The sequence below is a fragment of the Myxocyprinus asiaticus genome, chromosome 36, assembly GCF_019703515.2.
Source record: "Myxocyprinus asiaticus isolate MX2 ecotype Aquarium Trade chromosome 36, UBuf_Myxa_2, whole genome shotgun sequence".
NCBI lineage: Eukaryota > Metazoa > Chordata > Actinopteri > Cypriniformes > Catostomidae > Myxocyprinus > Myxocyprinus asiaticus.
In genome coordinates this window covers 35,953,004-35,971,051 of record NC_059379.1, presented here as the reverse complement: position 1 = coordinate 35,971,051, position 18,048 = coordinate 35,953,004, and the positions used below count along the sequence as shown (strand labels likewise).

General features: G+C 35.5%; 1 protein-coding gene across 4 annotated transcripts in view; it reads left to right on the top strand.

The window, feature by feature from the left end:
- LOC127426739 (exocyst complex component 6-like) overlaps nucleotides 1–13,684 on the top strand; it is a 108,294-nt gene extending 94,610 nt beyond the window's left edge. For all 4 annotated transcript variants that reach the window (XM_051673730.1, XM_051673732.1, XM_051673733.1 and 1 more), the window contains 2 exons: nucleotides 9,971–10,083; nucleotides 12,051–13,684. In XM_051673730.1, the coding sequence (XP_051529690.1) occupies nucleotides 9,971–10,083; nucleotides 12,051–12,183 (246 nt within the window). In that variant the 3' untranslated portion in view covers nucleotides 12,184–13,684. The remainder of the gene's footprint in view (nucleotides 1–9,970; nucleotides 10,084–12,050) is intronic.
- The last annotated feature ends 4,364 nt before the right edge of the window (nucleotides 13,685–18,048 follow it).

Sequence of the window (18,048 nt, the reverse complement as noted above, 5' to 3'; positions counted from 1 at the left end):
TTAAATCACATAAATTACGGCACAGCTAATTAAACCCATAGCAACTTAGTTGAGTGTCGGTGCTGTGCTTGAATCTATATTAAGAGGAGTTAACTCAAGAACTGCTAATTCAGTCCGCGAGTAAATGTACTACTCATCTGGCGCAAAATAGCAATGTAAACTATATGAATTAATGGTGCGTTCACGCCATTAATCATTGTATTTATAAGATAAGCACAAATGAACACCACCATAAAGTTGTAATTACCATTGGGATTTTCTTGGAGCCCCAGTTATCCGAGTTTGGGGCGTGTCAATTAAAGAATCATGGAAATAATCAAGCAAATATAATGCATTTTTAAAACATACTGTAATTCTTTTTTACCTGTGGATTTTGACTGTGTACTTTAGATTGAATGCATTTTTGTACCATTGTTGAAAAATAAAGCTTGCCAAAAAATAACACTTATTTAGCTGGATTATTAGGTGACAGTTTGTGCAATAAAACAACCTTTACTATCGGTATACTGTATGTGGCGGCACAAGAATGATAAAATAAGGTAGATAAAGCATCACTTAAAAGCATGTGAACAGTCTTCATTTTGTTGCATTGGTGCTAAAAAAGTGAGAAAACTTAAAAGGAAAATAAAATTAGGAAATTGCAAAACAGGCCTATTCTTTCCTACAAATCACCTGAAAGCACATTACATCGCAATTGCGACTTCTGACCACGTAAGTACGAACTTCCCAAGAGGACTTGAACGCAGAATAAACCACAACGTCACTGAAATAGTCTTTATACTGTTTATGTGTTAAACGTGGATTTTTTACATGATTAATATGAAGAAGAAAAAAAAAACAGTTCATAACAAATGAGATCCATATTTAGTGACCAGATTAGAGACTTGTGGGTGGGCTCTTTTCTTTTAGCAGTGTTCTAAAATCACAGAGAACAACTAAGCAACAGCATAGCAACAACCCGGCAACCACCCAGAACTGCCTAGCAACTGCATAGCAATGTGCTACAAATACAGAGCACAACAAAGTGACAGCAAAGCAACAACCTGACATCCTCCCAGAACACACTACCAAACACATACATTGTAGCAATGCGCTAAAAAAATAGAGCAGAGCACTTTGGCAACTGTATAGTATGCCCCAGCAACCACCCAGAACACCCTAGTAACCATGCAATAGCAAAAAGCACTTTACAGTTATTCTTCTGTTACTATTGGTTTCAGGTTAAACGAGTTTCACAAATGTTATTGTTTAACATTTTCATGAGCACATACTGTATGGTCATTATATTATACAAATTGTGCCTTGGTTAAACGTAAAAAGCTAACTGCATTGATTGACTTAAAACTTTATATGAACAGGTCTCCTGGAAAGGTCAAAACACATTCAAACTTAGATGAGCGTTTTCTTCTCTTACCCAGTGGAGATGATGCAACACACGTTGTTCGACGCGTGCCTCCTTGTGATTTTGATTCAGATTCTTGATTCGCAAAACAAATCAATCTGATTAATTTTTTAATCTTTTTAACCTATTCAAAGGAATCAAATGTAAAAGATTTGACTCAAATTATAAGGTCATAATGAATGTGAACTTACATCAGAGCTTTCACAAATTCTTGTGCCCTGTGGGAGAAAAGCAGAGGGAATTACAATCAAGTCCACACACTGTGACATCAAGCTGATTCAACTCAACAGCAAACTGCAGTTTAATCAATAAAATGTACCATTTCCGTGCAAAAGTTAAAAATAGCAACAGGTTTTACTTGTCAATGTGTCTGTATTTTTAACTGCTAGACAGAAGCTTGGCATTTTATCATCACATATAATGTGCCATATTGCATGGTTCCTCACACGCTGCCATTTATTAACAGTATGGTAAGGTGAGCATGACCTGACTGTGGCCACAGCAACCCTTTTGTCCCATTTTGCTTAGTAAATACTGAAGTTCAAAGGGCTCTGAGATTTGAGCACTGAGAAAGGCAATACTTTAAAGACCCCATGAAATTAAAAATGGAGTTTAAACATTTGTGCTTGGTGACACATTCACAGTGTTTTCACTATGAATTTGCTGGCAATACATGATTAAGAACCATTGTGAACATCGCAATTAATTGAATGCGCTTTTTATTTACATTCGGTACCTTATACATATAAATGTGTACTATTAAGCTATTAAGTCCTAAAGAACACATCATTAGATTTGTTTTGTGATCCTTCCTTGTCTCACAACTTGTAAAGATGAGAGCATTAAGACAGAGACATTTAAACATTTGTAGTAAATCAAAACAGTGTTAGATTTGATAAATCGATTGTTTGCACCGATTTGTTTTGCAAACATCACCAAAAAATATTCACTGAAGTCCCTGCATTTTTTTATTTTTTATTTTTGCTATTAAAAAATAATTAATATGTATCTTATATGAAGGTATTATATGATAGTATAAATTAAAATAATTCTGTTTAATTCTTCCTTGCGTTCATTTGATGAAAAACGTGTGGAAAGCATGGATTGATTATTTTAAACTAGATTTTTACTGTATTACTTTCATGCATTAAACATTTTGAATCTACTTGCATGGCTACAATGGCTGTTTGAAAAGTAAATAAATAAATATCTAGATACAGTACTGTGCAAAACTATAGGAACATTAGATGTTTCACAAAACAATTTGTCTTAAGATGGTTATATTATATCTTCGCCTTTAGTGTGTCAATAGGCAGGGTTGGGAAGGGTTACTTTTGAAATGTATTCCACTACAGATTACAGAACACATGCTGTAAAATGTAATTTGTAATGTATTCCGTTAGATTACTCAAGGTCAGTAATGTATTCTAAATACTTTGGATTACTTCTTCAGCACTGGGAGATTTTTTCACTTGTTTTGACTATAAAAACTCTGCCAGTACAGTAAGACAACATACACATGTTAAAAATACATTCTCTGATAAACCGAAATATCTTATGCAGTGTTGTTTCTAAAACAAGATAAATCAAATTGATCTTGTTTTAAGGATTTTTAGATATTTTTACAAGAAAACAATACAAAAATTATTATCAAGAATATGATTTTTGCCCTAATATCAAAGGTCTTACTAGAAAGAAGAAATTATGATCTAACGTGAATTTTCTTGATAAAAAATATGATCGTGCCTGGTAACGTGCATGTACAATGGCTAGAAATAGCATTTTATCTTAGCATAACGCTGACAATTTACACAAGGTTTATTTCTATTTCCTCTGCTCCAAACTTACTTCAGACTTACTTCTCTGTCTGCTCGTATGAATGTAACACATCATAAGAAAGTGTTTCACCGCTGTTCAAATGCACTTTGGATCGCATCATTTATATGTATAAATGTTTTCCATCTGAAAGGACTAAATATTAAATGAAACAAATGACAATAAAATGCAAAATAATCTCTTCAATAATCAAAATACTTTTTGAATGTAACTGTGTTCTAATTACCAATGATTTAAATTGTAACTGTAGTGGAATACAGTTACTTATACTTTGTATTTTAAATACGTAATCCCGTTACATGTATTCCGTTACTCCCCAACCCTGTCAATAGGAAATATCAATTGTAGGTTTTCAAACACTTACTTTTGCGAATAGAATAGAACATAAGTAGAACAAGGAGTCCAATAACAGATGTTCATGCTTCTCATCTGTGCCCCTGCATGTTGACATCAGACACACTGAAGATCCATGAAGTTCTCATGCTTGTTTATGTGTTCGTTCCTTTTTGTTTTCAGACGGTTATTTCCTTTTAAAGCCGCTTGTAACCGGCAAAGTTTCAACTCTTGTTTTAGCGCAGTGGTTGAATAACAGGTGAGGGGTGGCGCTTCACTCCTGTCGGGGACACATTCAGGACGGATTAGTGTTTACACCTCAAATGCGATGTGGTCACATGCATTTTTGACTACCTTCGTATGTGATGATCTGATCACAAAACGTTTCAGACTCCGTTTAGGTCAGAAGAGACAGAAGCAATAGATAGAACTGTGACAAGTTCTCCAAGATGCTTGGAACAGCATACAGTATCTGCCAACAGCCTTGAAGAACTGCACAAGTTTACCTAGGAGAATTGGGGATGTTTAGGGTTAGGCATTCACTGTAAAATGTATTGGGCTGGTTTTACTCAATAAATTGAGTATTTTTAGTATTTTGAACTCAACAGTTTCTGTTTGTCATATTAGACTTCACATGTAACCTTAACTAATGCCAACTCGAGGCCATTGTTTTACGTTATAAAGGCAATATTTATCTTGTCGGGACCTACCATTTTAAGTAATATTTGCTTATTTCTTGTAATAAGTAACAGTTTCTTTTTTTTTTCTATCCCCTTTTCTCCCAATTTGGCATGCCCAATTCCCACTACTTAGTTGGTCCTCGTGGTGGCGCGGTTACTCACCTCAATCAGGGTGGCGGAGGACAAGTCTCAGTTGCCTCCGCTTCTGAGACCGTCAATCCGCGCATCTTATCACGTGACTCGCTGTGTTCGGGTCATCTGTGGAGGCTCATGCTACTCTCCACGATCCACGCACAACTTACCATGTGCCCCATTGAGAGTGAGAACCACTTAATCGCGACCACGAGGAGGTTACCCCATGTGACTCTACCATTCCTAGCAATCTGGAGTCACTCAGCACTCCCTGGATTCGAACTCTCGACTCCAGGGGTAGTGGTCAGCGTCAATACTCACTGAGCTAACCAGGCCCCCCAGTAACACAGGTTTTTAAGTTTGTTACACTTGATTTTCAAATGGATTCAAATTTATATTCCAAGGTTCCTAAAATTGCCTAATTATTATAAAAAGTTTTAAAAAATGTGTAGTCAGCAAGTGTCTCAAAACAAATTCAAAATATTTATTCATTTTACAGTGTTAATAATTAAATTACAACATTTCAACAGCGGCAAACTCATAAATGTATTTACAGTTAGTAGTAAGAGACCTTTTAAAAATAATAATAATTATAATAAAACTATAACACCCAGCCCTCCAAATAGTGTCATTTACAAACATGATCTTGTTACCCATGATGCTCCCCAGGCTCTAGGTGTGTTTAGCAGTAAAATTGTCCCGGCTCAGCAGGAGCAGCAAACAGCACTTTATAATGCTCCAAAAACCAGACCTCCTCAATATGAAGCACATAGGAGGTGTGAAGTGCTATTAGCCTACTGAACCCTCCCTCTAACAGCCCACCATAATGAACGAGCCATCCAGGGATAGTCCCCCATTGATTGATATTGATTTGCATACATAGAGGTGAGTGATCTGTCCCTTCTCCAGCAAATTAAGTTCAATGTGTCCAGAAGCCTGCTTTGAACCAGAGATGCAGGGAGTCCACTCACTAGTGCTCTGTGTGGCAGGATTAGCCCCTCTGTGGGTTATTTAGAGGTCACGGAGGGATTTCTCTTCCTTTTGCATTTAAAGTGCATGCTCCCCAACAAGTGCCCTAATAATCCCCACCATCAGATGACCCTACACACTTTTTTAATTTTTTGATTGTCCCACTACTAATATACTGTTAGTTTCTGATTTTCAGGGTTCACACGGTCACAGAAAAGCTAGAAATATCAGGGGAATTTTAAGAATGTGATTTCCAGGCCTGGAAAAGACATGGAAATTAAAGGCATGTTTTTGGTTCGATACAAGTTGAGCTCAATCAACAGCATTTGTGACATAATTTTAATTACCAAAAAAAACTGTAAGATTCTTACCATACAAATTAATGGGGCCAGTTTATAACAATAAAATACTCAGTTTTAAAAGTATAGCCACAAGATGTAAACATTATACATGTAAACATGATTTGAGTGTGATAAAATCTGTTTTACATAATTTTAGTATATCTGTGTAAATTTCTATGCAAAATTACAATTTTGTTGCCATGACGATGTAGCACCATAAATCCTGTAAGCAATTTTATCACACCAAAATCATGTAGAACATATTATATCACACTAAAACCATTTTTGGTGGTAATCAAATTATGTTACAAATGCTCTCTATTGAGCTTAACTTATTAAACCCAAAACATTCCTGTAGTAAAATCTATTATATGAATATTAACAATAATAGAATACTATTTGGGCAATGATATATATTGCAGCTGAGCATAACTAGAAGAATTTTTTTTCTTTAAATAAATAATATTTTAATATATATACAGTACTGTGCAAATGTTTCAGGCACTTGTGAAAAATGTTGTATAGTGAGGATGTCTTCAAAAATAATGACATAAATATTTTTCATTTATCACTTAATGTCATACAAAGTCCAGTAAATATAAAAAAGCTAAATCAATATTCGGTGTGAACACCTTTGTCTTTTAAACAGCACCAATTCTCCTAGGTACACCTGGACACAGTTTTTCTTGGTTGTTGGCAGATAGGATGTACCAAGCTTCTTGGAGAATTCGCCACAGTTCTTCTATCTATTTCGGCTGTCTCAATTGCTTCTGTCTCTTTATGTAATCTCAGACTGACACGATGTTCAGAGGGGGCTTTTTGGGGGCCATGACATCTGTTACAGAGCTCCCTGTTCTTCTGTTCTAATCTTTTCTATTTTCAAAAGTAATGTTTGGGAGTCTAACATTTATATTCCTATTGACACACTAAATCTGAAGGTATAAATAACCATCTTAAGACAAATGCTCTTGTGAAACATCTTATGTGCCTAAGAATTTTGACCAGTACTGTAGATACAGTGCATTCAGAAAGTATTCAGACCCCCTTCATTTTTTTCACATTTTGTTGTTGCAGCCTTATGGTAAAATGCTTTAAATGATTTTTTTTTCACATCAATCTACACTCGATATCTCATAATGACAAAGAAAGAAATAGATTTATGATAACTTTGCAAATTTATAAAAAACAAAACTGAAATATCACATTGACATAAGTATTCAGACCCTTTGCTATGACTAGTGGTCGACCGATATATCGCATATATCTGACTTTTTTCATTATCGGCATCGGCCAATAAATGTTCCTGTTTTGCAGATTTTTTTTTTCTTGAGGGTGCTGAAAATCACCTGCTTGCATGTGAAGCGACTGAGACATGTAAATGACCAGTCAAGGTTCGTTTTGTTGTTATGTGCATCTTGTTACTACAATAATAGACCGGTGTGCAACACAGTGTCATTTAAACGGTCCGCATATTATATGCATTTGAGCTCATAATGTTAACGTGCTCACCTGTTTCATTCTCCCTTTCTCTCGTCAACAGTTCCCTGTAACTTTTAACTGTCTTGTCTAATGATAAAAAGGCAAATATCAATAAAACTAATATCATATATGCCTTCTGCTATTATGCACATAACTCGTTTAAACAGATATAATAAACCAACCTCACGAAAATCCAGCATTTTCTTCCCATCGAGCGCTCATCTAATATCTTCCTCTGAAGTGCATATTCTATATCAAAACTTCAGGATCAGGATCAAAAGTTCCTCTGATTCACCAATCATGATGGTCAGTTGTCACAATCCATGCAGGCGATCCAGGCTGTTTAAACTGTCAGGAGATTGCTGCTGCTCGCTGGATCTGCACGAACATGTGAGTGCAACCAAAGTCTTTCTAGCAAGTCAGTTCACTATTGGTCATGTTTGGAATGATCTCGGGAGGCTATTTCCAGTCATGACAGAGTAGCTCCTATCTACTTGAATGGGGAAAGACCGAAATCTCCAAAATGGTTGGTCAAGATTATGATCAAAGTACATATTTCAAATCAGCAGTAAAATCTGACAACACTGGTATCATAAATGTTGCTTCTATACCTCAAATTACGCTAACAAAATGCAATTTTCTCAGCTTTTATAGCTAATGCACATGCGAGTTGATTGACAGGTGATGTCTGTATCTAAAAGGTGATTGGCTCTTTTACCTGTAAGGTGGAAATTCCTATCTACATCAGTTGACCGTTGGTTGCAGTTGGGCATTCTAATTTCTCCCATTCATTTTAATAGAAGTGGCCCATCTCTGCTAAATAGCCTCTGGTGCAACTTCAAGGTAAAAGCGCTTCTCGTGTGCTATAACTAAATGTCTTATTCACTGTGCACTGTATGTACAATTGGTTTGATCCAGTGTTTTTTGAGTAAATGCGATTGCTAACATGGACATGCCATCCATGGTTGCTGGACTAATGTGTGTGCTGTTATTTCCTTTTTCCTAATATATAACAATTTCTTCATGTGCTAAAATTTGATGCCTAACAGAAATCAGAAGAAACTGCTATCTACCATTTAAAATAGAGTATTATTTTTTAGATTCTTTTTTTTTTTTTACAAAGTTTTGTGTGAAATTGAGTAAATCTAGTGCTACATAAGCGTTTATTATTTTTTGTTAAATTGTGTGATATATCGGACTATCGGACGCACTGCTCTCTTGAAATCAGCATCGGCCATTAAAAAACCCATATCGGTCGACCACTAGCTATTACACTTGAAATTTAGCTCAGGTGCATCCCATTTCTCTGGATCATCTTAGAGATGTTTCTACACTTTGATTGGAGTCCACCTGTGGCAAATTCAATTGATTGTACATGATCTGGAAAGGCACATATTGGTCTATATAAGGTCTTACCGCTGAAAATGCATATCAGAGCAAAAACCAAGCTATGAGGTCAAAGGAACTGCCTGCAGAGCTCAGAGACAGGATTGTGTAGTGGCACAGATCTGGGGAAGGCTACAAAAACATTTCGGCTGCATTGAATGTTCCCAAGAGCACAGTGGCCTCCATTATTCTTAAATGGAATAAGTTTGGAACAACCAGGACTCTTACTAGAGCTGGCCACCCAGCCAAACTGAGCAATCGGGGGAGAAGGGCCTTTGTAAGAGAGGTGACCAAGAACCCGATGGTCACTCTGGTTGAGCTCCAGAGATCATGTGTGGAGATGGGAGAAACTTGCAGAAGGACAACCATCACTGCAAAACTCCACCGATCTGGGCTTTATGGCAGAGTGGCTAGATGGAAGCCTCTCCTCAGTGCAAGACACATGAAAACCTACTTGGAATTTGCAAAAAAAAAGCACCTAAAGTACTCTGACTGTGAGAAACAAGGTTCTCTTGTCTGATGAAATGAAGATTAAACTGTTTGGCCTCAATTCTAAGTGTCATGTCTGGAGGAAACCAGACACCGCTCATCACCTGCACAATACCATCCCAGCAGTGAAGCATGGTGGAGGTAGCATCATGCTGTGGGATGTTTTTCAGCATCAGGGACTAGGGGACTGGTCAGGGTTGAAGGAAAGCTGAACACAGCAAAATACAGAGATATCCTTAATGAAAACCTGATTCAGAGTGCTCAGGATCTCAGACTGGGATGAAGGTTCACCTACAACAGGACAATAACCCTAAGCACACAGCCAAGACAACGCAAGAGTGGCTTAGGGACAACTCTGTGAATGTCCTTGAGTGGCCCAGCCAGAGCCCGGACTTAAACCCAATCGAACATCTCTGGAGAGACCTGAAAATGGCTCTGCAGAGAAGAATGTCAGATAATCCCCAAATCCAGGTGTGCAAAGCTTGTCGCATCATACCCAAAAAGACTCGCTGCAAAAGGTGCTTCAACTAAGTACTGAGTTAAGGGTCTGAATACTTATGTCAATGTGATATTTCAGTTTTTTCTTTTTAATAAATTTGCAAAGTTATCAAAAATCTGTTTTTTGCTTTGTCATTATGGGGTATGGAGTGTAGTGTAGTGATGTGAAAAAAAATTAAAGTATTTTAGCATAAGGCTGCAACATAACAAAATGTGAAAAAAATGAAGGGGTCTGAATACTTTCTGAATGCACTATACTTTTCTGCAAAACAAAATTACATTTTCAGTGGCCAGAAAATTTATTTACTGAGTTTTAAGGCCTGTTTTATTTGGTTTGCTAAAACTTCCTGTGTTGAAACTTGTGTTAATTTTTCTTGGTTTTCTTCATCATTAATTATGTGGAACATTTATTTCTGGTGTTAAAGCTTCTAGATCTGTTCATGGTGTGGGATTGGTCCACATATCTGGCAGACTACGGACAGCCCACCTCAAAATACCTGCGTGTGAACCCCTCTACCGCTCTTGCACTTTTGGAGAAGTGAGTATTTCTACCCTTTCCATAATAACAATGGTGGTTGTATAGTCTTTTTTCCGTCACTTGAGTGTACACATTGTGTGCATGTGTTCCTGGCACCTGGAAATGTCGTGAACATTCACACATCAATGAACAGAAGATGCAGTGATTTGATAGAGCTCTGCCTTGACCTTTAAACCTAATATAATCTTCCCCTTTGTCTTTTTTTTTTTTTTACTAACTAACGCCAGAGTCAACAGAGGGTACGTAGACAGATCCAACATGGTTTTCTCTTTCTGTCTTCACTGTAATGTAATTTTCTGCATGAATAGAAAGTTATTAAATATTGTCTTTTGTTTCGTCATTAATTCATCCCACACCCATTGTAGCATGCATAGTATTGGTATGACATGGCTGAATGAAATTTTGGTCAGAGTTGGCTGGGCATCACCAACTACGTCATGATACAAATCATATATCAATGATTTATTCATTTCAATATCGTGAGAAATAGATTTGCATTGGCACAGCCTTAGTCTTAGACACTCAGCCTGTCATTCTCATCTGTTTTGTGAACTGCACTGTAAAAAAAGAATTGCAAACAAAATCAAGGCAACATGATGCAGTAAGACTTCTGAGTTTTCTTAACAACTGTTTAATAATTGTCCTCAATAACATGTTGAGTCAATGTAAAAAAAATTGTTCACTAAATGCAAATAATTTTGTTAAGAGAACTACTAATTTCTTGTTTAGCCAACTATCAATTCGCAATACAAGAATTTTCATTTTGTCACCATTTCAATTACTTTTACATGAAGTAAACTGCAATCTTTGCCTCTGAAGAGAGGTAAGTCTTGAAAGGCAAGGCAGTTCGTACTATTGTTTGACATAGACATAATAGACCTTAAACACAAGCCTCAATAATGATGACAATCAACAAACCTCATTAAAGGAATATTCCGGGTTCAATACAAGTTAAGTTCAATCGACAGCATTTGTGGCATAATGTTGATTACCACAAAAAAATAATTTCGACTCGTCCCTCCTTTTCTTTAAAAAAAATCATAAATCTGGGTTACAGTGAGTCACTTACAATGGAAGTGAATGTGGCCAATTTTTGATTGTTAAATTACTCTATATTATATTAATATATTTCGATATTTGATTTTATGGAAAATTTTGTTAAAGGAATATTCCTGGTTCAGTACAAGTTAAGCTCAATTAACATAATTTGTGGCATAACGTTGATTTCCACAAAAAATAATATAGTATTAAAGTAAGGCGCTTTCAGTGGAAGCCAGTGCATAAACATTAAAATACATACTGTTTCAAAAATATAGCCACAAGATATACATAATATGCATAGTGTGATAAAATCACTTACTAACCTTTTTCTGTGTAAAGTTACGGCCAATTTTACAACTTCGTTGCCATGACGATGTAATGTTATCAAACCCTAAAAATGAATGTAAAAATGAAGATTTAAACAACTTTACACCTCAAATAATACATGAGATTTAACAGAAGAATCATTATGCCACAAATGCTGTCGATTGAGCTTCACTTGTATCAAACCCAGAAGTTAAGCTCCGAACATCACCACACAACACTTTGACTAACAGTGGCAACAACAAAAAACAGCATAAATAAATAAACGCACTGCATAATCAATTCATGTTGCAATGCATGCGGAGAACTCGCAAATCAGCAACATTGTTTAAAAAATCTCTGTTAGGCTAGCTGGGACAACATTTTGGGGAATATTGTTGGTCTAACGTGTTTTTATGTAGATGCAAAGTAATTCACATTTCATAGTATCTATGACTCAAAAAACCCCATAAGCTGGATAAAATGCAAGTTCATTTTTTACAGTGTGTGTACGTTTAACTGGCAGATGAAACAACATGGTCGTAGATCTGTCTACTATATATATGTGTGCAAAACACCTGCTATAGATACTGTAATATTGTCCTCTTATTTTTATTCTCCAGGATGAAAGACACAAGTAAAAAGAACAACATCTTCTCCCAGTTCAGGAAGAACGACCGTGACCGGCAGAAACTGATCGAGACTGTGGTGAAGCAGTTGAGAAGTCTGGTCAATGGCATGTCACAACACTCCTAGAGTCCTTCACATTCGCTCCAAACACTGGCCTGGCTTTAAAGAGATAGTTCTCCCAAAATGCAAATTCAGGTTTAGAACAACAAGATGACAGAAGTTTCATTTTTGGGTGAACTTTCTCTTTAACAATGTAACCTATACTTTTTTCACATTTTTGCTTAGGTTCTTTTTCCTAAATTCAATAACTCGCTATAAAATAACAATTCTCGAGCTATTCAGAGTACTGTGGTATATTTTGACAAATGTATTCTTCGTGTCTTTTGCCAAAATATTCACCACTTTAGGATTATAATGTAAATAATAAGGGATAAAAAAAAATGAAGAGAAGTTATGCAGTAATTTTTTGTAATGTATTTTTAAAGGTTGAGAATTATGTTTTGTACATTGTGAAAGTGCATCGATTCTAACACTACACTTGAGAGAGCAGAGGTGTGTATGTGACTGGTGACATGTCCAAATATGATACTGGTGGTCATATTGCTACCTGTATGAAATTCTCTGTAGTGTAATATGATTTTTAATTGTAAATGTTTAAAAAAAATATTTAACACCTCTATGGAATCATGCTTCCCATTGGTCGGCCTTGGTTCAAATTCGACTCAAATAAGGTAACTTATACGTTTGCATGACAATGCTTTTTTTTTTTATTTCATACTTTGCTGAAACGTATGGGCATACACAGCACTTCTTATGTGAAAGAATCTAAAATTGTCAGTTACATTTCACTGAATTATGTACAAAATGCACCACAGAATTATATTTAATTTTTGTGTTCTCAGGGTGAAATGAGAGCTTTTGGTTCAGATGCTTTAGAATCTCATTTTAATAACTAAATAAGCAATAATTGGTCCTGTTGCAGACTCAAAGTTGAATTGAAGAATTCAAGATTAATTTCATTATTCATTGTTTTTTTTTGTTTTTTTACTTTCAACAGGCATATTGCACTGAAAATTATTTAAGTTTGCCTTTAAACAAGCAACTATGTGCTTATGTATTTAAAATATCATTGTATATACCACAATATTTTGTTAAAATGGGGGAAAAAATGGAATGTAGAGATCTGTTCCCTAAGCAGAACTAAACTTGTATTACATTTGTCTTTACTGTAAGGGTGTTTTCCATATTTCTGTTTTCCTGTAACAACACTAATATAGAATACACTTTAAAATAACTCTCAAAATGTGAAAAACTTTCTTAACAGATCAGTAGTTGATGTACCTTAAAATGTGGATTACAAGGAATGAAAGTTTCACAACGTTTCAGCTACTTGAATGTTTATTATCAATTGATCTGCTAAGCATTATACATATAATGTAATAAAGTTTGTTAATATTATTAAAGAAAGTTATTATAAAGTGTTACCCTGATATTCAACATTTCGATGAGTCCACCAGAATCAGAATTTCCCAAAATCTCTCTCCGGCATTACCTGGAGTTACGCAAACCCCATTGTTTTCCCCTCATTTTTATTTGTGTGCTTTAATAAAATATTATCATGGAAATACATGATGAATTGTTTTTGATTTTTCATAATCTTGACAATACCTTTAGTGTTATAGCTCCTTACGGCTTTGAAGTATTCAGTAAAATATACAGAGTGAACCTCCGCAGTTTTAATTTAGATTCATTTCTTTTTTTTTTTCTTTTTTCTTTTTTTTCCTCAATTTGGAATGCCCAATTCCCAGTGAGCTCTAGGTCCTCGTGGTTGCGTAGTGACTCGCCTCAATCCAGGTGGCGGAGGATGAATCTCAGTTGCCTCTGCGTCTGAGACCGTCAATTCGCACATCTTATCTTGTGGCTTGTTGAGTGCGTTACCGCGGAGACAGTGCATGTGGAGGCTTCACGCTATTCTCCGTGGCAATCACGCACAACTCACCACATGCCCCACCGAGAGCAAGAACCACATTATAGCGACCACGAGGAGGTTAACCCAACGTGACTCAACCCTCCCTAGCAATCTGAGCCAATTTGGTTGCTTAGGAGCCCTGGCTGTAGTCATTCAGCACGCCCTGGATTCGAACTAGCGACTCCAGGGGTGGTAGTCAGCGTCAATACTCGCTGAGCTACCCAGGCCCCTATTTAGATTCATTTCTTTAATAAAATGTAAAAACCTTTCAAATATAAAGGGTTTATAGGCCACCCTCCCTTGCTCAGCTGGTGTGGCATTAAAATTATAATTACTGCCCAAAATTTGGACGTACTTGACTGAAATTTTTGAAATTTAAACACATTATCTTAAAAACCTTTTTATTCTAAAGGCTTTTGCTTAAATGCTTAAAATTAGTTTTGGAGGCAAATATAGTTTGTGCCAAGAGATTTTCTGGTGATAAAGGTTTATACAGTAAAAGGGTTCATTTACTAACTAATTTACAAATGCATTATACAATTTTTGCGGTTATAACAACATTAATAAAAATGGCGACTGTCATGCAATACTTTCACAAATATTGAGCCATTTTACCTCACACGTTATAATAAAAAATAACACTTGTTCCATAGTAGTAACCAATGAAAATGTACCATAATGCAAAATTGACAGATGTGAAGCATTTATTACGGAGTTGCTAACATTAGAAACCTATAAAGTTCAGTATGGTTTAATGGTCATCAGACTTTATTATATGATATACAGTATGCTGTGAATGTTTTTGCGTTGGACTTTAGGTAACCAGGACTAGGTAAGTTGGAACACCACTCATACTAGATGTAGACGGATATATCGACTTTACCGATTAATCGCTGCCGATAGTTGTTTTTTGGAACAATCCTTATCTGCAAAAATCTATGTGCCGATAGTTGCCAGTAGTTTTAATCTAGTGAATGTAGGCTATAGAAAGCTTCATTTGGTAAATACTTAAATATAGAGGATTGTAACGGAGCCAAGTCTCCGTCATTTCAAAATAAGTACGTGTATTCTGGGCTTGTTGTAGTTGAAAGACCCACATTATGCACTAAATCTTATTCATTTATTTTTTGTTATTATTGGGATTTTGGTGGCACAGTAAATTGCAGGGATTTTATTAATTTTGGACTCTTGTAGCCTCTGTGGCTGTGCCCATCATAGTAAGGAAAGACTTAGAATTTTTTTAACGTTCTATAAATTCTATAAACCTATTTTAAAAATTATCGGCCATTTAATTGGTTATCTGCCCTTTCCACCACATTAGTTATCGGTATCTGCAAAATCCACTATCGGTCGACCTCTAACTCATACTGTTCTTTTGACATAAACGTGACAAGGAAAGTGACAACACAAGTGAGTCGAGACATTACAGAAATTAATTTAAATAAAGCGGACTGTAGCAAAGTGACTTAATCTATGACTTTTAAATTATAAAATATTTTTTGCTGCATTGTGACAAATTATGAATTAGGGCACTTGATGTTTTTGAAATTATAATTAAGTGTATACTGTATATTAAGTGTTTATAACAAATGAAAAAATAATCACTATCTGGCAATTATTGCATGAAAGTGGTCCATTTTTTGCATGTTGTGATAACAGCATATAAATAATTTATGATGCATTTGTAAATGATTTCTTAGTCATTAATGAACCCCTTTATAAACTCTTAACAAAGGTAACACAGTAAATGAAGTGTTGCCAAATCTCTTTAAACCCTTTTTTTTATTATTATTATTTTTATGGAATTGTTGAGTGCATAGTGAAGTATAAGCAGCCAACAATTGTCGGGAACATCTTCAATGCTGTTTCAAAAGCATCTCAGGATGCATCTCACGAAGTTGGTGGAGATAATGAATAGAGCTCAAATCGTCACTACATAATTCCCATATTTCAATTTGTGTAATTTCATAGTTTTGATGACTTTACTATTATTACAAAATGTGGAAAATAGTGATAAAGAATAAGCAGGTGTGTCCAAACGTTTGGCACTTTTTGTAGTGTATCAAATGAGATTATACGAATTCTTTCTGTATTAATTTATGAAATTGCACTTTAAGCAATAGTACCTCACTCTGCAAAACCTGTGAGATATGAAAACTTTAATAAATCTTCATTTAAAGTAACATTCATCTTTGTGGTAAACAGATGAGGCCAGTATGATATTTCTAAACTCCATAAGCTTCAATAGTGTTCATGTATACCAGTTGGAGTGCTCTCATTAGTAGGATGTGTTGGCATTCATTCAAGCCCCTTCATTCAATATACTTTCTACATCATCACTGAAGGTGGACCATAAACACCCCCAATATTTATATCAAGCAGCTTTATGAAGCGGCACCAAAGGTGCCCCAGCCCTCGATCAAAGGGTAACCCCTCAATTTATTTATTCATCATTTTAAAGAATTAAACTTGGGAGAAAATGTTGTTATACCCAGCGTATAATTAAAGATCTTTTTTCTCTGGTGCATTGATCCATTACTAAACCAACAGCATCTTGATTTGCACTGATCTCTGCTGCTTTTGCATGAGCACCAAAGATGAGCTGTTTGGACATGGGGAATATATCCGAGCTGGCGATAACGGGGGGCTTCTGTGCTGTCCTTGTTGCTGCTGATGGCGGTGTTCTGGCAGCTCTGGTCCATCACATGGGACAGAGAGAGCAGTCTGCCCCTCTGCAAGGGCTCTATGGGGTGGTCTTTCATTGGCGAAATGCTGCTCTGGCTGTTACAGGTACATTTCTCACACCCTGACACCTCTTCTTAGTAGCCTACATCAGAAAATTATATTTTTGTAAGCTGTGGCTTGAGGTAAAAAAAACCTTTAAGGGTGTTTCTTCAACTTTGGGCACTTTTAGCACTGTGGATTTCTAGAAAGTAAAGTCTCGTGAAAAACATTTTTCACATACTTGCATTTTCTTTTTTGTACATGTACATGCATCACAGGAGGTTTACATCATTTTTGTCATTATGAAAATTCCCACCATATTATCATTTCCAGCACATCTCCGTGGTGGAAATGGCAGTGAAATTTCTTTGTCTTGCTCAAGCTTTTTTTATATTTCATAACATTTCATGTATCCTAAAGACACAATTATATAGCTTGATTTGGAAATGACACCCAATAATGCTGTGAGCAGAATATACCTTAATTTGTTTTTGTTTTCTTCAAACATCACTTGTCTTATTTTTAATCTACGGCATGCTCTTCACTGATGCTTTTCGACTTGTCGACTTGGTTAACAAGTACACTAACTTTTGAAAAAAAACAATTTTTTTTTTTAATATTTAAAATAATTAGGCCTAAAAGAAATCACTTTCACAATATAAATACTGAAATGGTTTGTTTATTTCACTCTTTGTTTAGATGATCATAGTTTTAAATGTGTAATCATTTGTTTATTTATAATGGATATTCATAGTTTAATATTGAAAGTCGGAGATTAACAGTAAAATCTATACATAAAAGGCATTTAAAAAGTACCAAAAATAAATGATAAAGGCCTGGTAAAAAGTTCTCAAGTCAGTTTTAATGTGACCTTCATAAAAATAAAAATAAAAACCTTGAAATCTGTTCGTTTTAATAAAAATCAACCCCTAACACTTGAAATTGCTCAAAATTGGAAAAACACCCTTTAGGTATGGTGAGTAGTTCAGTTGAAATGAATGAAAATAAGAAAAATTGCAGTTTCTTTCTATCTCTTTGGAAGGGATCCAGCTTTCATATGTCCAGGAGGGTCAAGTATGGAAATGCAGAGGTGCAAAAACCATATACAGTGGTGTGAAAAAGTGTTTGCCCCCTTCCTGATTTCTTATTTTTTTGCATGTTTGTCACACTTAAATGTTTCAGATTCAAACAAGTTTAAATATTAGTCAAAGATAACACAAGTAAACACAAAATGCAGTTTTTAAATGAAGGTTTTTATTATTAAGGGAAAACAAAATCCAAACCTACATGGCCCTGTG